This window comes from Hemitrygon akajei, chromosome 27 (genome assembly GCF_048418815.1).
Source record: "Hemitrygon akajei chromosome 27, sHemAka1.3, whole genome shotgun sequence".
In the NCBI taxonomy this organism is placed as follows: Eukaryota; Metazoa; Chordata; class Chondrichthyes; order Myliobatiformes; family Dasyatidae; genus Hemitrygon; species Hemitrygon akajei.
The window spans coordinates 20,664,953-20,686,938 of record NC_133150.1 but is presented as its reverse complement, the minus strand read 5'-3'; the positions used below and the strand labels follow the sequence as shown (position 1 = coordinate 20,686,938).

Here is a 21,986-nt window from a genome sequence, read left to right as displayed (position 1 = left end):
ACTGGCAGCTGGAAAAACAATATTTCCCAAAGGAACACACAAATAAGTTTTACATGGTATTACAACACTGAAGCTGACCATTCTGGACAACATATTCATGACAGTGTTAATGTTCCATACATAATTATAAACCTTTCAGCGACAGGTTACTATCGATGCAATGCTCCTCAGACAGGATGAAGAGGTCAATACTCCCCAATGCCATTAGGCTTTACAATTCTACCGCCAGGACTTAAGAACTTTTTAAAAGCTATTATTAATGCTTTTTGAGATAGTGATTTAGATGCATATCATATTTTTTTACTGAGTTAAGTATTGTATGTAATTAGTTTTGCTACAACAAGTGTATGGGACATTGGAAAAAAAGTTGAATTTCCCCATGGGGATGAATAAAGTATCTATCTATCTATCTATCTATCTATCTAATAAGTCTCAGTTTCACATTAAATGCACTTTATCCTTTTAATTACTCTCTGTGGCAATGTTTTTTGAATAAATAGTTCCTTGTAATAATCTTCCATTTATACACTGCCTCGGTACTAAACTACCGGTACTCTGCTAGTAGAAATGTCTCTGCATAAAAGCTTATCCCTAATCAGTGGTGCTAAATACATTACATTGTAATGGCATCCCTGCCTCTGCCTCGTGTTCAAAGGAGTGGATTTTGGTAGCAGAGTACAACATGCTGACACCTAAATACTGTATATTATGTTTACACTAATGACAAAAACTGAACTTATAAGTACCTCGCAACATTATCTTGTTATCTCATTTCAAAGAGTCTTTTGGTAAAAAGCCTCTTGGTAAAGCAATCTCCTATTTTGAGATTGTCCACAAAATTTTGAAGTTATGCTGCACTGTCCCAAGTCCAAGTCATTAATGTGAATGTGAATGATGGATAGTGACTTTAGGAGAAGTTATTGAAGCTAAAATTGTAAGGTCCAAAGCATATTCTGTAATTAAATGTGTATCTTCATTTCATTGGGTGATGTGAACCAATGTCAAAGACAAAAAATGTTCTGCCCTTTTAAAAATTATAATTCATTATCATGTCACCACTCACACTTGCTTGTTCAATCTTCCCCAACAAGAAAAATCATTCAATCCTGACACTGTTCTAATTAAATTTCCTTTCACCTTCTCAACTGTTTCTACATTCATATTACAATACAATGTTTAAGACTTTTATGTGGTCTTGCCAAAATTCTATATAAATTAAACATTTTCTGCTGTTTTCAGATGTATCACTACAGAAAAGAATCTCAATGAACCAAAGAACCATAGAACATTACAGCACAGAAACAGGCCTTTTGGCCCTTCTTGGCTGTGCCAAACCATTTTTCTGCCTAGTCCCACTGACCTGCACCTGGACCATATCCCTCAATACACTTCTCATCTATGTACCTGTCCAAGTTTTTCTTAAATGCTAAAAGTAAGGCCGCATTTACTACTTCACCTGCCAGCTCATTCCACACTCCCACCACTCTCTGTGTGAAGAAGCCCCCCCAATGTTCCCTTTAAACTTTTCCCCTTTCGCCCTTAACCCATGTCCTCTGGTTTTTTTCTCTCCTAGCCTCAGTGGAAAAAGCCTGCTTGCATTCACTCTATCTGTACCCATCATAATTTTATACACCTCTATCAAGTCTCCCCTCATTCTTCTACACTCCAGGGAATAACTCCTAGCCTATTCAACCTTTCTCTGTAACTCAGTTTCTCAAGGTCCGGCAACATCCTTGTAAACCTTCTCTGCACTCTTTCAACCTTATTAATATCCCTCCTGTAATTCGGTGACCAAAACTGCACACAATACTCCAAATCTGGCCTCACCAATGCCTTAGACAACCTAATAACTGTTAATTTTTATTAATGTCATTACTTCTCACACTTTCTGTATACCCTTTCAGATCCACTGGGACACTTAATTTTCAATGAATTTATGACTTGCTTATACCTGCAACTGTAATTTTGAACTTCACAGATCTACTCTGAAGTTCATTTCCAGTTATACACCCAACCTGAAGTTGATTATTGATTCTTATATATGTCATGAATCACCTCTTGGTAAATCCTTCCCCTATTTTGAGACTGTCCACAAAATTCTGAAGTTGAGCTTCAATGACCCAACTCCAAATCATTTAGGTGAATGATGGGGAACTGTGAGCCGGTTGACTTCAGGAGAAACTAAGGTTATCCTCGTAACTCTCCAGTGTCATTTGATTAGGATCAACTACAAAGGAAAATCTGTGGAAACATTGAAAAATAGATGTTGTGTTTTCGTGGCAGAACCTAATCAAAATAAACCATTTATGTGATGAAAAGCCAGGGAAAAAAATCTATGTAATGAATGTAAGCAAGCTAACAATGTTCGTGGCTTCTCCATTTGTGACCATAAACACAGCTGCTTGGCCACCAAATTCTTTGTCTCACAACCAGTAGACAAATTAATAGCACAAAGACACTTATTATAATGAATTTAGCACGACTCCTGCAATTGTTTGAACATGATGGTGGTAGGGTGTCTATTAGATTCAGTTTATTCTAGTGAATCTAATAAATGACAAGAGGAAAATTATTTAAAAGTGGAGAAGGAATCACTTTACAAGATTACAATCAGATTAACTCCATTGTTTGACTAAATTAGAAATTCAAAGATTAAATAGTTTATTCACTTGTGTCAGATTTTCATTTCTCAATGCATGTTTTATTTTTAGAACTGAGTGCATCTGATGACAGCTCTCTGGAAGATGGTAAGTTCCCAACATAAAGGGGCAAAATATATGATAACTTGTGGAGTGAAACAGAGGAATGGGAAAGTGAGCAAAATGTAATACAAAGTGCTAATTCACCATCACTTGTTGTTTGCCACCATAAGAAGCATTTTTTAAAGTGAGTTTGTGAATGTTTTTCAAGCTGGTAGCTTACAAAGGGTCCAAAAATTCACTCATTCACTCCCCGACTGAAAGCAATTTATTGCAAATTAAACTAAATCAGAATCAGAATCAGGTTTAATATCATTAACATAGGTTGTTGTTTTGCTACTGCAAGACATAAAATAAAACTATGAATTACAAGAAGAAATGTGTGTGTGTACATATATATATATATATATTAAATAAGTAGTGCAATGAGAGCAAAAGTATTGAGGTAGAGTTCATGGGTTGGTTCATTGTCCATTCAGAAATCTGATGACAGAGGGGAAGAAGCTGTTCCTAAAATGTTGAGGGTGTGTCTTCAGTTTTCTGTACTACCTCCATGATGGTAGCATGAGAACAGGGCGTGTCCGTGGTGCTGGCGTTAATGATGGATGTTGTTTTTGAGCCATCACCTTTGGAAGATGCAAAGATCCTTAACGCGAAGATCACTTTTTGCCAGTAGCTTTACATGTCTGTCACTTGGTGTTAATCAAGCTGCCAGTACATTCTACCATCCTTACCTGGTCCAATCCATGCCTTACTTGACCCATCCTTGAAGTTGTCCTAAATAGTAATTCAACCCAGGAGTAATCAAGGTGGACATTAAATTCAGAACTTGCTGTTAATGTCAACATCTCATGAATCGATAAATACAAATCATTTGACCAAAAGGGAATATTTCTTTGAATATCTGTTTTTCTCTCTCCATTGTTTGATTTCTGCAGATGCAAGGCACCTCCACAGCAGGTGTTCATCTACAGAATTCTTGTCAGCTACTCATGAAATGCAGAGGAGTACCGGTAACTCACCACTGCCTCTTCTACAGTCCAGCAGACCAACGCCACCCCAGAGTCTGGAAGGACTTGCTCCAGGATGTTATCAGGGCAGTGACTATGACAGATCACCCATCATGGACAGAGCATGGGCAGAATCTAATCTGGATGAACCATATGAGAAAGTGAAAAGACGTTCCTCCTTAAATTGCAAGTCAAGGTATACAGTAGCTTTCATTTATTTGCCAGTCATCTCAAATGTGAGTGCCTTTAAAGCTTTTGGCAGAGTTCCTCAAATTATCAAACGCTTTTGATTTTCTGATTGTGCAAGAGAAACATTGGAACATGAACTGAAAATCCCATATCAAACTGGTTCGCTGGATTGATTCCTGGGACGAGGGATTGGCTGATAAAAAGATTAAGCAGACTCAGCCTTTTTCACTTTATAGCGCAGATAATGAGATGTTATCTCATCGAAACATTCAAAATGCTTGCAGGGCTTGATGGTTAGATGCAGATTAACTGTTACCCTGAGCAGAATTTACAGAACCGGAGATCACCATCTCCAGAAGAGGTCAGCCTTGCCAAACCGAGACGAGAACAAATTTCTCTAGCCAGGAGACGGCTGTGCACTTTGGAGTCCGCTCTCCCATGGATGTTCAATCAGTGAAAGTATTTGGGAAAGAGATCAACAGATTTTTGGTTAGCATGCAAGTCAGGTGATCTGGGTTCAGAGCAGAAAAATGGTGCTTATGTAAAAGAACATATCCATGTTATATATGCATTATGAAGTGCCAAATCCCTGCGTCTATTTCTTATCAAAGATCTGGAAAATAGCTAAAATCTCCCCCAAAGTCCACTAGCTTTTTTTTTGGTAATGTTCAATGTATATCTGCAGCTGTCCATCATCTACAAATTGGAATTTTTAATTTTTTAATGAAATATTTTTCCTTTCAATTGTTTTGGACATTATTAGCACAATATCAAATGAAACGTGTTTTATTTACAAAAATAAGTAATATTAATAATCAGATTAGCAACAATAGATGCTTGATGGTTAGCATAGATGTATAATTCTTTGTAGCATATGACTCTTTGACTCCATGACTCTAAACTAGCAAGTTATGTAACTTTTCCTTAACAGTCGTACCTGAAGTAATCTGAACAGTTATGCCTTCTCCTCTGAGACACTACATCCTTATCAACTGTCTGTAACATACCCCAGTGTCATTCAAGGCAGTCTTCACGTTTTCTCATATCATTGTAGTATGATTTGTTCCCTTTGTCTCTCAGAGTGAAAACTTCAAATGCTCCTTGATGTTGTCTTACATGCAACAAAAACAGCTGAGGGGAGATTGAATACAGATGTGTAAGATTATGGCTTGTTTCGAGAGAGTAAACAGAGAGAAACTTTGTTCCATTGGCAGATGGTTCTAAGCATCGAGGGCACAGATTTAAAATTTTGGATATAGGTACAAGCAAGACATGAGAGAAAATTTTTGTTACGCAGAGAGCATGTTGATTTGGAGATCACCTGCAAAGGTGATGGAAAGACAATCAATCCAGAGAGAATATATATATAGCAGGGCAACGTGAGGCATTAGGATAATGGGTCTGATGGAATTGCAATGAGCCAACACAGGTTCAATGGGCTGAAAGGCTTTCTTCTATTGAAAGTAAAAATGACTTTGAATTGCTTGAATAACATTTAATGCATTGAATGCTTCATCTCTCTCTCTCTCACACACACACACACACTTACTTTTAGTAACAATATCATTGAATTCCTTACATCACTTTCTCTTGTCACATTTTTTTCCATTAAGATCACCCATACCATCCCTTTATTACCTTGTGACACAATTATACTTCTAGATTCTATGTTCTATGTTCTCTAGATCAGTGGTTCTCAGCGTTGGCCATATGGTCCCCCGGGGGGCCAAACTGAATTTTGTAGGGGTCACAAGTAAAAAGCAAGGAACTGGGGGCCACTGGATTTTCTGAATGGGCCATGATAAGCTTACTGTTTTAATGAAAATAAGTGAATAAACCGTATGTACGTAATTTAATTGGAACCCTCAATGAAATGAATGGGAATATATGCGAGATGATGCAAATGCGGCAGCAAAATAGCTGTGTGTGCAGGAGGTGGTGCGGCACATCAGTTGTTATCTCTGCTCCTGCTTGACCTCATCGTTCAAATCACCGTTCACACTCTGCAGGACAGCCCGCTGACCCCGCTCCGCATCTGCCCCCAGTACACTGATTATGGAGAAAGCACTTCTGATGACGTATGTTAAGCCATTGTATAATGATCAGGCCAGTGAGAAAATGCTTTCTGCAGTGAGGTACCGAGGATGAAATTATTTTCGAAGAAGTCAAGAGCCATTTCAATATTCCGCTGCAGTGTAATACGCTGCTCCGTATTCACAGGGAATCCTGTAAACGCCAGCTGATCTGAGTCCCAGCTCATCTTTGGACTGCATAAGCTATGAACTGAGCTTCCTTACGGGTTTGTAGATGATAATAATCCGGTATTTCTTCAGGATCCTTCCAAAAACCTTGGAAGTATATAGAAAACAGGCAATAGCGACAGGTTGTACTTATTGTAGGTTTCCCAGTTTTTCTGACAGCTCCTTTAAGGGCCCAATTGATTTCCTTCACCTTGTAGCCATTCTGTAGGAATGTTGTACATAATCATCTTACTTCCTCATGGAGATTCTCTGGGTCTGAAATAGTTTTCATACGGTTAGTCAAAGTAGAAAGAACTGCTCTATGTTGGGAGGCGTGAAGGTGGTTGCTATTGTTGAGGTATAAGTCCGTGGGAATTGGGTTTCCGATAGACACCTTGTCTGAGGCAACTATCCAGTTTCTGTCATTTTAGAATGTCCAGGAATGGGAGGGAACCTTTCTTCTATGTCTCCATTCTAAACTGAATGTTTGGACATATGCTGTTCAGATGGTTGCTGAACCATTGGACTGCCTGGAGTCCATGAGGCCACGGTACAAATGTGTCATCAACGTAACCGAATAAGCATTTGATGTGGACTAAACATCCAGGAGGGACGGACGATGAGGGTATAAATACCATTGGACTAGACATGCCCAAACATCACCGCTGATGAAGATGGCAGAGTTTGTCATCGAAACGTCAGTTACAATCGATACCTGTAGCAGCTAGAACCTTGATAAGAGTTTATTCATCATCCATGCCAGGAAAGCACTAGATTCTTTATCAGTATGTATATTATAAATAATGTATCCTATTCAGAGCTTTGAAATAGTTTTATTTTTTATTTTTACACATGTAACATCATATTTAACATATAATAACCTGTTAAAACATAAATATTGACTGTATATTTGAATATTAGTACAGTTAACTAAATAAAAAATCAGCGATTAACAGAGTCTGTGGAGGGTGGGGGCTCAGAGGTAAATGAAAAGCAGGAGTAGGCCAGGAGCCGAAAACGCATGAGAACCACTGCTCTAGATGGTTGGTAAAAACACTTGTTTTTATCTAAAAGCTAATTATCTTAGGCTAGGTCTTATTGTGGATTATTACTAGCTACAGTCTTACTTTGTTCTCATTTCTTTGTTGCAAATAACCCTTCCTTCTCCCCTTATTATTGCCATAAATTCACCAGTCTACACTGCCTGAATTAACTATCTATGAACTAGACTACTAATTTTAGTACTTTTCTTTTATATCTGTAGCTTGATACTTTAGACTTCAGGTTAACATATCACTTCTGAAACTTTCAATTTTGAAATTTTAAACTTTAAATCTATCTAATAACTACTATGACATTAGATAGAGCAAATATTTTCAAAATTTGAAGCTTGACACTTCAAGGTGATAACCTACTGTTCATACTTGTTACTCCTACCCATTGATGTTCACTGATAGTTCAGTTAGACCACACTTTTGAAATCAGAAATAAACACCCAGGTGCTGGAGGAACTGCATCAAATTTGTCTGACTACAGACAAAACCAAAATAGAAACCAAGGCATATTCTTAGTTTCTGTCTGAACTGACAACGTCTGCTTGTTCTGTAAAAGTGAACCAGTTTTGCATGTTTGACAGCCTAACTTGTCATCATATATTCTAGTGGAACCTGTGAGAAGCAAACTTGTGAATTATGAACCAGAAGACTAGGTTGACCTTACTCTGGCTTCTGCCCCCTTCCTTTCCAGTTCTGATGAAGGGTCTCAGCCTGAAACAATGACTCTTTATTTTTCTCCCTAGATGCTGCCTGACCTGCTGAGTTTTGTGTGTTTTGCTCTGGATTTTGTGTGTGTTGCACTGGATTTCCAGCATCTGCAGAATCCTCTGTGTGTGTATGTTCTATAGCAGTGGAAATCCACTCTATTATCCGTAACAAAACATCAGGCCAAAATCTGTATATTACAATTTTGTACAGAGTTGTAGTTTTAAACATAATGTTCAAAAGCAGGAAAAAGAGCATTAAATCCAAGTAAATATTTCATCATTTAGCTTCATTAACCATTTTCTTTTCTTCATTCATATCTCTTTGATAACTAATTGTTTATCCCTCCAACCTATTAAATCAGGCTGGCCCGATAACTTCAAAATTCAAAATAAATTTATTATCAAAGTAAACATATATGTCACCATATACTACCCTGAGGTGCATTTTCTTGCAGACAGTGACAGTAAATACGAAGGAATCAATGGAAAACCACACACAACAACATGGACACACAACCAATATGCAAAAGACAGCAAACTGTGCAAATACAAATTATTTGTAAGAGGGACTATGTTCTCCACATCACTACAGTTGAGAAAAAACTTCGGCCAGAGTTCCTCACTTTTGTTTACCCAAGTTCCTGTGAAACCTATCACTTCACATCAGTCGTTCATTGTCACCATGGCCCACGAGGAGTGGTTCTCTTCTAATGGAATATCTGAATTGGTTACAAGGAACCATCTTTGCAGCTGTATTCAATCAAAACACGAGATTCCCCAATGTTAATTACAAGGACCCAGTCTCATGATCTCTCCCCCACCCCTCATATTTCTAGTTTGGTCTAACTTAAATGAATTAAATGCCATTTTATTCTTTCTGTCGGGCTTATGAAGCTGCCCTAGTTTCCTCTGAAACGTGTGTATATACACATCTGCAGCATTGCTTCAAATTGAAATAACTTGATTGTCTTTTCATTTACCCACTGTTTTAATCTACTTATCTGCTTGAACCTGTCTATAAAAGTCTATATGGGTGAGTGGGGCAGAGATTTCAATACCTGGCAGAACATGAGAGACTCAAATGCATATTGTGGTATTTCTATAACATATTTGCTTAACCCTGCGGTTGATTAGGTGCGTCACAGTCCTACTTCATTGTCAAATAACTCAACTTCTGGGTGTAATCGGAACAATCAGAGGAATTTGGATTTTTCATTTTAGAATTTTGATATCCAGGGTATTGGGTGAAATTTTTTACACAGTAGCAGTTTGAAGTATTCACAATTCATGTTTGTTTTCAAAGCAAGAAGAGAGACAATTAAATTTAACACATTAAGGCTTTCACATTATTTCAGTAGAAGTAAGTATCGAAGAAGGTTTGAATGTCCGATGTTTCTGTTGCATAAAGAGAGCTACAAGCATAAGAGTCAAACTTCAGATAGAACAATCTGCTCTGCTGTCTAGCTTTACCTTAAAAGATGGACATATTACTAAACTCATGGATAGTTTGACAGGTGTCCTGTTTTACCTCTTATGTCTATTACTTCCATTCACAGAAGAATCACCAATATTTTATGCAATTCTGTATGTTTCTGATGTCACATATTTTCTTTTTCTTGATTAACCTTTCAGCAGTCCAGTGGTGACCCCATCAGAATCTGGTATGAGTGATATCTCCCCTTTCCAGCATTTTGAAATGAGGAGCAGTCCCTATCAGAATCAAATCTCAGCAAGCGCACCACCAACACCAGAAATGAGGGGACGCATCCCCCATCCAGCAGGCAGGTAGGAAGGAATAAGAGAAATATTAATATTTACATATATTTTATCTGCTAATGGGAATTGCTTCTAATCTGACTAACACTGCATGCAAAGATATTCTCAAACTCTTTAAGAGCTACAGAACCCATCTATGGAATGTATAATATATGATTTATCAGTAAAACCCTTCCCGAGAACTAAAATTCTAGAGTGAGAAATGCTTGTGTGTGAAATTTGACTCAGTTCTTAATGCCTACAGATTACTTTCGGCATGCAATATTAACCTAGCCAGTCTCAGACATTGAATTTACACCACAACAAAGGATTAGATACAAAGGCACTTCAAACAAACCATAAAATGGATTGTCATCACCACCCATCAATTAGAGGATTAATTTAAAATATTCATAACATTTCAAAAGAGTACTAATAAAAAGTTCAACATATTGAAACCAAAATGTCCTGAAGCAATCAAACTTAGTCTGACTTAGACTATCCCTTAGTCTGGGAGATAAAAATGTTCAAAACAAACTTGATCAGCAATGTAGAACATTATTTGCAGTTTAAATTCCAGATGGTGTTACATAAATAATTCCATGTTGCTGTCAGTCATTATGACATGCTTTGGAAGATAATCTTTCATTATAAATTTTGCTTTTTGATTTTCTTGTGTTAATCAAATTGAGTGGGACAGAGCAAAGTAGAGACTTACAATTATATTCAAGTCTTCCAAATCAAATATGGTAAACTGGAATGTGATTCTTTTTCAGTATTGGAACACTGACATAATTAAGGCAATTCTTCTCAACACATAAATGGAATTCTTTATGTTTCCTGATCCATCCACTCTAACACTCTCTCTGATTAGGGTCACTAATTTGAGCAAGTTTTAAAGCTTATAAATTTTTCACACATTAAACCAGTGATGTCTTGGGACACACACATACTTTGTGTGTGTCCTAACTCCCTACAGTGTCTGATCTTACAAAAGACACAAGGTAGATAAAATTGTCTACAAATGGACCAAAAGGCCTGTCCTTCAAAAACTCTGCGATGACGAAACAATGTAAACAAATGTGGTGGGTGAATGATACAGAGACAGTGACACACACACTTGTGAAGGTGACAGGTAGGATAGGACAGGTCACAGACCTTGGTAGTCGGGTCACAGCACTGATGGTCAGGATGGAGCAACTTGCGAAGCAGGGTTTAGGAGCACAACATGATCGGAGGCCAGAATGAGAACAGCACGAAGGGAGGAAGAGTGGGACTGACAAAAACTCAGAAAAAAGATTACTTCAGGGAATATTCATGCATTGGAATCAATAGCCATGGAATAGGAAAGGCTGAACCCTTGCAACCAATATGGATCTTGTTTAGGCCTGCCTCAGCAAACAGGGTATGCCAATTTGGGCCTCAGTATTGCAAATGAATTTTGAGAAAATATTGTCAAAATAATAACCAATGCAGAGGGCACCAGACACATACAGTGACAACAGAAGTTTTTGACATCATGGTATGTGCCTGGTACCTTCTGTGTGCATATGGTATGTAATGGGGGTTCAACATCCTGGTCCAAATAAAAGAACATGATACATTTTAAATTCTAGCATTCTAGAAGTGTGATAGATAATGTATAGTGAATAGATAACAGATCTTAAACCAAAGGAGGGACTGGGTAAAGATTATTTGAAATGGAAAGGAATTATCTGGATCTCCAACCTGTGTGTACGTTGGATCAGGTATTGCTCTTGTTTCCCATATCTGCACCTAAACTTTCAAATAATAAAGTCATAGAGTCATACAGCTTGGAAACAGGCTATTCAGTCCATCAGATCAATGTTGGCCAGTCAGCACTCTTCTTTATTAGTCTTATTTCCAGCACTTGCTCCATGATTTTCTATGGCTTGGTGATCCAAGTTGTTATTCAGACACATTAGTGTTGTCAGTGCCTCTGCTCTCACCACACTATGAGTGAAAGCAATCCCCTTTGGAATCCTCTGAACCTCTTCCCCCTTACCATAAATCTACGTCCTCTAGAATTACTCATTGCTGATAAGGGGAAAAGATTTCGGCAATCTATCTCATTCATGCTCTTCATTTATCTGTTATTCTCAATACCTCAATTATTTTCTCACTTAAGTTTCTCTGCTCCAGGGAAAACATTACCAATCCATTCTCCCCTCATAACTAAAATGCTTTATCTGAGGTAACTGTCCAGTGAATCTCCTTGGCAACCTCTCCAGAGCAGTTACTCCTTTCCTATTTTATAATGGACAGAACTACACACATTACTTCAGCTGAGGTCTGACTGATTTATAATGTTTAAGCATAAGCTCCCTACTCTTTTATTTCATTTCCCTGAACGTTTCCTAAATAACCCAGTAAACTCTGCTAATTCAGCAGAATATCTACATGGTCAGTATCATGGCTGTATGATCCCTAAATTCCAGTAAAGCTTCTCATAATCTTCAGGCATATAATCATTTGAGATTACTGGCCCTTCATCAGTCAGGTATTAAACTTCCCTCAACCTTGCCTTTAGCTGCCTATGATCTGAAATTTTCTCCTTAAATCTTGCTACATCTATCCCCGTTGTTTAAAATGCTCCTTATAATATAACATACTAACCATGCTTATCCTTCTAATATCCCATCATGTGACTGAGCATCTATATTTTTCTATGACAATGCTCCTGTGATACATCATGTGACGATTACTACATGAATATCCCTGACTGAGTATAATATGTTATTTATGATGTCTCTGAAGACCCCTTGCCTCCCTCACTTGGACCAACAGAGCACAACTAATTGTCCTCCAGTGAAAATCCAAGTCTTGTTTAGTTATTTGCATCAAAGTTGAAATCTTTAGCTCACCTGGGAAATCATGCTGTCACTATTTTGGAGGAAAAGTAGGGACCTTAGAATTTCATATCACAGAACCTTTTGTAGCATCTGTGAACTGAAATTCTAAACTTGATTAGTTAGATCGATTAAATACTTCATGGAAATTTAAATCATTTCCTGCTAAATCTTGTTAAAATATTAAAAAAACCAATGAATGATTTGGAGTTTTATTAATTTCATTTGAGGATTACTGAGAAATTTTGCGAAATTACAAATAAGTTTGTTGGGTGAAATATAGTCCGAAAACAAATGAACAAAATCCACTCCACTTCCAATCTTTAAAAACTTTTTTTTATGAGTTTCTGCAATACAACTACAAAAAAAACCATCAACAAAATGGAGATTTATACAGTGCAAAACAAATGTGTCTAATATATAATTCATAACAATAAGGAAAAAGCGCCCAAAATAAAATCATATAAAGTTAGAATCCTCCCCACTCTCCCACTACAAAACTCCAAGCCAACCATTTCAATGTGTAAAGGAAAAATTAATCGGAGCGTTTGACCCCACAGAGCTGTAAATGTATATGTAAAAAATAAAATTTATAATCTGAAATCACCGTGTGTTCTAATCATGTGAATTATGCCAGCATTACAATGATTATCTACTATCACTTGTAGCCTGAGGCTACAGCAATTAAACCATTTCTACACCAATTTTATTCCTAATTTATAGATAATATTTAATATTTTGTATTCATAAATAGCTGATATCTGAATGGCTGGAGTATTTAACTCAGGCCAATACTGAGTTAATAACTGATTCTGTTTTGCCAAACAGATATATGGATGTGAGCCCTTTTCCAGCAACTCCTGATCAAAGAGGTCGCAGCATGCATCCCCAGAGGAGAACGTCAAATTATACTTTTATTGTGCCAGATTATCGTGCTGGCGGGAATAAAGCCAATGGGAGTTTACACATGAGGCCCTATCCTTTGAGCGGATATGCCAGCCCAGAGCCTAATAGCTCTGGAACCTCAACTCCAACATATATACCATCACATCTTAACTATAATGCTGCAGTACCCAGATATTGGCAAGTGTATAATTTGGTTGAAAACATGGAAACACCTGTCTTACCAGGTAAAGGATTTTACCAGTATAAGCCAAGCCAACCTTTCAAACATTATAGAGCAATTGATCACAGAGAGGGAAATGCAATGGGTCATATGTGGGGAAATCACCCAAATCAACAATATAGCGGTGTACAGTACTTCAACCCGCCACTGTACCAAGACTGCCAATACAGCGATGAGAAAAATTCACTGACAGTGCAGCGAATTACTCCATCTCACTGCAGGATCGTACGGACTCCCTCTCTAAAAGAATACCCTAACAGAGGCTTGCTAAGGGATGTTGTATCAGAAGAGTTACAGTCATGGCATGAGAGAGCCAGGCAGAGGAATGGACGACCTCACTCGCTGGACAGGCAGGGTGCCTTCCGCGGACCACGTGCTCAGGGCAGAAATCGGGAACAGTACATGCGCTGGCCAGCACTCCCTTTGCAGGTGAGAGTCTGTCTGAATATACTTCCAAAGCACAGAGCAGATCTGGTAAATGAATTAAAGGAAATGGGCAAAACCCAATATAATATGCAAAATCAATAACGAGTTCACACAGAGTAACATTTTGAGCTTACACAAGGCGTTGACTACATCTGAAAAGGACATAACATTTTGCGGAAACTAACCAAACATTTCAACTTTGAGCTGAACTGGGCAGAGCATACTGTATAGATGGAACATTCCAACTGCAGAAGCTAGACATCTGAAATAAAAACAAAAAAAAAAATGATGGAAATACTCAGCTGGATATTTGCAGTGAGGGAAGCAATATTTCAGATTGGGGAACATGATCATTTTTGAAACTGAATAGATTTAGAACACAAAAGGGTATGTTTATGATATGTTGACAAGCAGGTAGACTAGGAAGGCAATGATTAGTCAAGCTGACAGAGTTGGTGATGGAAAATATAAACTTGAAATGCAGAAAAGAAGTTACCCAAGGGAATTACTGTGGTGCTGGAAATTTGGAAATAGAAACTAAACATATTGGAGATGTTCATTATTTCTCATTTTTGAACTCAGTATTGAAGCTGGAAGACTGTAATATTCTTAATAGGATGCTGAGTTGCTGTTCCTTCAGATTCAATTAAACTTTATTTTTATTTATTTATTTGGAGATACAGCACAGAACAGTCCTTCTGGCCTGACGAGCCACACCGCACAACAACCCACTTATTTACTTACTTCCCATTGCACCATTGGCATTAAGGGCAGCAATGAAGGCCCTCTACCTCTGCCGATGTTCAGGGCTTCCTTCATCATGTCAGTAGTTTCCTCTTGGTTTTCACTACCGTCAGTCATGTAGGTCCCGAATGAAACACCGTTGCACTCAGATGTAGAAGGATTCTTCATTGCTGTTTCCGTAACAATTTTGTTTGACCGGTCAGAGTTGTTAGCCCTGAGCTGAACCCCTGAACCTGGGGGATCAATGGACCACTCAGACCGACTTCTAACCTTTGACCTGTTTGGCATGGATGACCATACCAAGAGCCAAAGCACAAGGCCCTGACTCCAGCCAATGTAGCAGGTCATTGAGGCACACAAGCCCCCAAACCCCATGACAAGTTGTAGTTCTTAAGGAAGAACCCACTTATATAAGACTAGCCTAATCACAAGGCAATTTACAATGACCAATTATCCTACTAACCAGTGTGTCTTTGGACTGTGGGAGGGGAGGAAACCCATGTGGTCATGGAGAGAATGTACAAGCTCCTTACAGATGGCAACGTAACTGAATTCCAAACTCCAATGCCCCAAGCTGTTATAGTGTCACGTTACCATGGTGCCCCTGAACTTCATTCAGGAACTCCCGTTATCCAGTTGGCTAGGACACATAGTCAATAAGTATGAGCTGAAGTTCAATAAAAAGTGTTAGTCCTTTTCTTATCATCTAACAGTACAGAATCTGATTATTTTACATGTTATATAACCATATAACAATTACAGCACGGAAACAGGCCATCTCGGCCCTTCTAGTCCGTGCCGAACTGGATTTTCTTTTTAATTTTCTTTTTAATCATGACAAATTACAGCAAATCACAGATACTATATTATCTGAGAAATTCAGCACAGTTGACAAATAACCCTGCCCCCCCCCCTTACCCCATCCCTATCTATAATTTTAGTCTGGTTCTCTTTCTCTCTCTTTTCCCCCCTCACTATAATCTTCCCCCAGCTCTACCTTTCTTTCTCTTTTATTTCCCATAATTCTCCACCTTCCCACTAGCCCATTTCCCTCCAGCCTATCACTTCCCAGCTCCCTACTTCATCCCTCCCCCCACTTCTTATCCCCCCTTGACCATCCCACGTTACTTCACTCCTGTTGAAGGGTTTCGGCCCAAAACGTCGTCACTACCTCCTCCCATAGATGCTGTCTGGCCTGCTGAGTTCTGCCAGCATTTTGTGTTTTTATTTTTTTTGACAAATAACTATATTGTTTTATAATTTTGTTCTCTCCTGTTGATAAATATTGTATAGTGGTGCTCCCGATACAGAGCTCCATATGAAAGAGCCATATCAAAGAGCACAGAACAGCACAATGCATGAAACCCCTTCAGCCCGTATCATCTGTGCCAACAATCCAACTAATCCTATCTCTGTACAAATAGTGATAGTATCCAAGAACTTCTGACATTAAAGCTGGATTTGTCACTATTGCAAGGAAATGTGGCAATTAGTTGAATGAAGCAAGAGGCTGCACAAAGACATAACAATCAGTCGGCAATAATCAGCTTGGATGAAGTTGATGAATGAATAGTGGTCAATGGGGCTAGGAGGCGGGAGAAGATAGTGCTAGAAAGAAGGTGCATACTGTCTTTGAATAATGCACATAATTATCCAGCTTAAAAGGCAGCATCCTCAAAAAGGCAGCTTTCCAGTTAGTGCTCCCCCCGTCTACATGTTCAAATGTTTAAATAAGAGAGTGTGACTCAAGTTTTTTTGTCACATGTACTTCAAAGCATACAGTGAAACATATTACTTGTGTTAGTAAACACGATATGTCCTTATGCAGCAACTCAGAGTTTTAATTTTAAGTCAATTTTGTCAAATATTGTTATCTTCTCAGCAAACTAGTTTTCATAAACCATATTTACAAATTATGCCTGACTGATTGATTACAAGGCGAAAGCATCAGATGAAACTGAAATTGAAGAGTTATTTTGCATTTCCAGGTTCAATGTAAAGACTTTCAGAGAAATATTTAACACATAAACGTTCAACTGGCTTAAAGAATTTTGCATGTTATTACAATCCCAGCTTGAAGCCTGTAATTGAACAATTCCTATTTAATTCCAGTAGAAAATCCACTTTCTGTTCAGGCAAGTTATTGTTAGATCAGATTATCATCTTTTTGCAGTTCATGTGGGTTTTGTTACATGCTTAGAAATTGCTGTGATACTTACCAGCCTAAACAGGTAGAACACGAAGCATGTCAGGACAGATACTCATCCCAATTAAATTAGAAGCCAAACAAATGTGATCACCACCATTTTCACAATTTTGCTCGGTGGCCATATTACTTCCCATTGTGTTGATTGTTACAAATGTAACTAGATCAGATGGTATAAAGGTCTGAGCCTGCAAGGCATGGCAGGAACTGGTACATCAAATGCATCCGTAGTTGTCAAGCAATTACTGAAACAAACAAGATTCCACAGGAATTATATAAACATTGCCAGGCCAGCTACTAGGGAGTGACCATTAACCTCATTTTTCAGATGAATGGATGGGAAATCAATTATGCATTATTCAACTCTGGAATGTTGACAATTTAGCCTAATGTGTGTGAAGATATGGCTGCAAAGAGGAACGGGGTAGGCAATGACCTATGTCTGAAAAAGACTCCTGATGCTCTGTGACTGGGTTCACAAGTGTGGTCATATAAACAAGGTACTGAGAAGTAGGGGTGTGGGAGAGAAATGTGGTGAGGCAGTCAGAGCACAATTAATTCACACTTCAGTCACTGACTGAGAAAAAAAACTTCAAAGAAAAATTCAGAGCTAGGTGAACTTGAAACGTTGATTATATGACTAACAATATGCACAGTGCCAACATGCTTAATGAAGGAGTGTAACTTTACTCTTGATAAGGAGATTGTGTGGAGAAAATGTGTTCAATAGAAATATCAGTACCAACCATTTCTAAATTCCATAGGTCACATTACAATTCAAGGGTCACTTGAGTTCATCGTTGCTTTGTGGCCACTGCTTAGACCTGTAACTAATAAGGCTGAACACTACCATGGTTTCTAATCTTATTTCATTTGAAAATACTCTTTTTTAAACTTTAAAATCTTTCCACAATCTGCCTTGGTGATCGACTTCAGGTGTGTATTCTTGCAAGCACTCACTGTTTCCCAAACTACAAATTCCCCCTTGTTCTTCAAACCACCTGTGATGGTTTTGATTTCAGTACTGTGGCCTTCCTCTTCATGTGCAGCTGGTTTCAAAAGCCTCTCAAAAAACCTCTACTCTTTCGCTGTGCACTCTCTCCTATCCAATTTTTCTACTCATTTTTAACCCTGTCTTAGCTGCTCTGTTTTCAGTCAGTCCTGAATAACTATTTAGTCCCGTGCCTGTAGTCCCGTGCCTGTAAGTAGGAAATAATCAAGTACTTCACATTAGAAAGCCTCTCACCTATTTTAACATGATAGAATTTGAAGAGGACACTCTCTTTCAAAGTTTCTCAGCTTATTTACACCCCTGTGCTATGTGTGCCAATGCACTTTTTTGCTGGAAGATCATTATCCAATTGAGGAAAGATCCTCCAATGCAGAATTTGCCTCTAGTATTGAAAATATTATTAAATCTTCTGATATAAACATTGATCACTCAAAAGGTTAATTATTAAAACTTTTGGACTTAGATCAGAGAAACTTTGTTTCATTAAGATTGTGCAATAAATAAACTTTGCTTTTTTTTGTCAATCCGGCTTGTCACTTCAAAACAAAATCTATATCATGACAACATTAATGTACTTGGACTGTTCTTGACCATGGGAAAAAAATCATTTGCTATGAGATTAAATTGTATGACAAAATTAGTTGGAAAATGCAGTTGAAAGTCATTTTTTAGAGTGAAATTCAATAGTGACTGTTTCCAGATCATAAGCATTACTTTGGAAATTTAGCTGGATACTCGCAGGCTGGAATCTTGCATTCGTCCTTCCTGAGTTTTGCATCAGGATTCTGTTGGATGAAGTAATTCCCCATGCAACACTACTTTTGCAGCATTGAAGAAAAACCACCTCATCTTCGGGGATGAGATTCCCAGGGTAACTAGGTCTTTGCAATACTAGACTAGGTCTCCTGTACATTTAGTGCTTCACTTAACTCTAATTCTTATTACATTGAACCAAGCATCCAACCAACATCTAATGTGGCTCCCAGACCCCCATCCCCACCTTTTCCCTCAACTTCTCTAGCTTCCCAAACACCTGAAGTCCCTTCAAATCCCTGACTCCCTGAAGTCCATCTGGAGGTATTACCCTCCAACCATCAGGCTCCTGAACCTGCATGGAGGACTTCACCCACCTCAATACTTCTACAACCTATGGACTCACTTTTGTGGACTCTACACCTCATGTTCTCATTATTTTTTATTACTTTTTTTTGTAAGTGTGCAGTTTGTGTTCTTATGGACATTGGTTGCTTGAAAGTCTTTGGGTGTAGTTTTCCATTGATTATATTGTGCTTCTTTGTATCTACCGTAAATGCCCACAAGAAAATAAACTTCAGGGTAGCATAGGGTGACATATATGTACTTTGAGAATACATTTGAACTTTGGATCCCCCTGACCCCCAATGGAGGAAACTGTTTTCTAATCACAATCCTTTGCCTGTTACTGGATCACCATCCCTGAAATTTGAGCACAACTCCAGGTCTGATCTCCCCAGGTTTAGGTTTCCCCATGAGCACTGTGAAGTCTAGACCCTGAGTATTCTACACGTAGACCATCCCTATTTAAAACATCAGTCTTAATGACTATCCTCTTCACCTGGTGACAACTGGTCTGGAGCACTATTTTTCCCTAACACTACAACCATTCTCTGATTACATTTTCCCAAATGAATGTACAGCTGCAAGCACTTCCTCCTCTCACTCCACCATTTCATCAGAATCAATATGATCATTATTCATTGCTACAATGTTAGACCAGTGCTCTCATTTATGTTCTCCCGAATCTCACTGTTTATTACTTAATTTTATAACTTAGAGATACAGCACAGTAACGGGACCCACAATGAACCCACACTGCCCAATTACGTTCATGTGACTATGGATGGTCTTTGGAATGTGGGTGGAAACCCGAGCACCCAGAGGAAACCCACGCGGCCATGGGAAGAACGTAAAGATTCCTTACAGAGAGCGGCTGGAATCGGACCCTGATCAGCGATCGCCAGTGCAGTATAGCGACCGCATTAGCCGCGCTGTGCTACTGTGCTGGCCCGAACAGATGTTGGGGCTCAAAGCAGTGCAGGCCGTTGATGCTGTAATTCATTCGGTTCGATCCATTCTCAGCAATAATCAGGCAACACTACTAATGGTTGACCAGCAGGTTGAATTTTTTGACTAGAGCATTAAATTGCTACACCTGCAAATCACCCTAAATCAACTCAAGAAAAGTCCAAACAGAATTCCAGCGGTGAAGCATCACACTGCTCTCCTGCTCTTTAGGGAACTAACCAAGGACAATATCATTTTAAATTCTGTACCGGATAGGTACATGTTTAATGGTAGAACCAGTCACCTAGTTTTACCTTGCTTGCAGTAGATTCTAACATAGTCAATATGCTTTATAATGGTTCATGCTGGGGCTCTTCATTGAGCTTTGGCACTGATCAAGACTGAATTGCAGCAGTAGCAGTTTATTAACAGTAAACTATCGCTACAAATTTTAATTACCTAATTACCAGTATTCTGAAAATAAAAACGCCTGATATCTGTCCTTGTCTCAACCACATCCTGTTTTTGTGCCCATGGCAACAGATGAAATCTCTGAGAAGCAGCTTGGGGGGGGAGAAAGACTTGTTTGTGAACCCGGTGTTGTTTGGCAGTATCTAGAGGCAGAGAAGAAAGATTTGGAGTCACCGCTGACTCAGCACTTAACCAGAGAGATCAGCATTTTCCAGATTTATCAAGCACATATTCTTAGTCAACATGTAGCAAGAAGACTTTCCAAGTCTGGCTTTCTGATAGGAAGCTTCATATACAACAGCACTGAATAAAGATTCATATCCTATAATGGTAGTGGCTAAAAATTAATGAATCAAGGGGTTAGGGACAGGGATGAGGGAGAATTAGAGGTTGGGGGCAGTCAATGAAAAGTCTGGTGCAGGAACTGTAATGTCTGTTGATGCTGTGGCTCTGACTCAGTTGTTTATGTAGGTTCATAGGGATGCTTTGGGGAACTGTGCAGGGAGTTAGGGGGTCAGGTTAGGAACAGGGATGGTTTGGGAACTGTGCAGGGAGTTAGGGGTCAGGTTAGGAACAGGGATGGTTTGGGGAACTGTGCAGGGAGTTAGGGGGTCAGGTTAGGAACAGGGATGGTTTGGGGAACTGTGCAGGGAGTTAGGGGTCAGGTTAGGAACAGGGATGGATAGGGGAACTGTGCAGGGAGTTAGGGGGTCAGGTTAGGAACAGGGATGGGTTGGGGAACTGTGCAGGGAGTTAGGGGTCAGGTTAGGAACAGGGATGGGTTGGGGAACTGTGCAGGGAGTTAGGGGTCAGGTTAGGAACAGGGATGGGTTGGGGAACTGTGCAGGGAGTTAGGGGTCAGGTTATGAACAGGGATGGATAGGGGAACTGTGCAGGGAGTTAGGGGGTCAGGTTAGGAACAGGGATGGGTTGGGGAACTGTGCAGGGAGTTAGGGGTCAGGTTAGGAACAGGGATGGGTTGGGGAACTGTGCAGGGAGTTAGGGGTCAGGTTAGGAACAGGGATGGGTTGGGGAACTGTGCAGGGAGTTAGGGGTCAGGTTAGGAACAGGGATGGATAGGGGAACTGTGCAGGGAGTTAGGGGGTCAGGTTAGGAACAGGGATGGGTTGGGGAACTGTGCAGGGAGTTAGGGGTCAGGTTAGGAACAGGGATGGGTTGGGGAACTGTGCAGGGAGTTAGGGGTCAGGTTAGGAACAGGGATGGGTTGGGGAACTGTGCAGGGAGTTAGGGGTCAGGTTAGGAACAGGGATGGATAGGGGAACTGTGCAGGGAGATGGGGGTCAGGTTAGGAACAGGGATGGGTTGGGGAACTGTGCAGGGAGTAGGGGTCAGATTAGGAACAGGGATGGGTTGGGGAACTGTGCAGGGATTTAGGGGTCAGGTTAGGAACAGGGATGGGTTGGGGAACTGTG

At 39.3% G+C, this 21,986-nt stretch overlaps 1 protein-coding gene across 5 annotated transcripts in view; it reads left to right on the top strand.

Annotated features, from left to right (window-relative positions):
- inavab (innate immunity activator b) overlaps window positions 1–21,986 on the top strand; it is a 103,091-nt gene that overhangs the window by 58,801 nt on the left and 22,304 nt on the right. For 3 of the 5 annotated variants that reach the window (XM_073030465.1, XM_073030466.1, XM_073030464.1), the window contains 4 exons: window positions 2,712–2,747; window positions 3,638–3,905; window positions 9,533–9,685; window positions 13,354–14,080. In XM_073030465.1, the coding sequence (XP_072886566.1) occupies window positions 2,712–2,747; window positions 3,638–3,905; window positions 9,533–9,685; window positions 13,354–14,080 (1,184 nt within the window). The remainder of the gene's footprint in view (window positions 1–2,711; window positions 2,748–3,637; window positions 3,906–9,532; window positions 9,686–13,353; window positions 14,081–21,986) is intronic. The other 2 variants (XM_073030467.1, XM_073030468.1) reach the window with 2 other exon arrangements.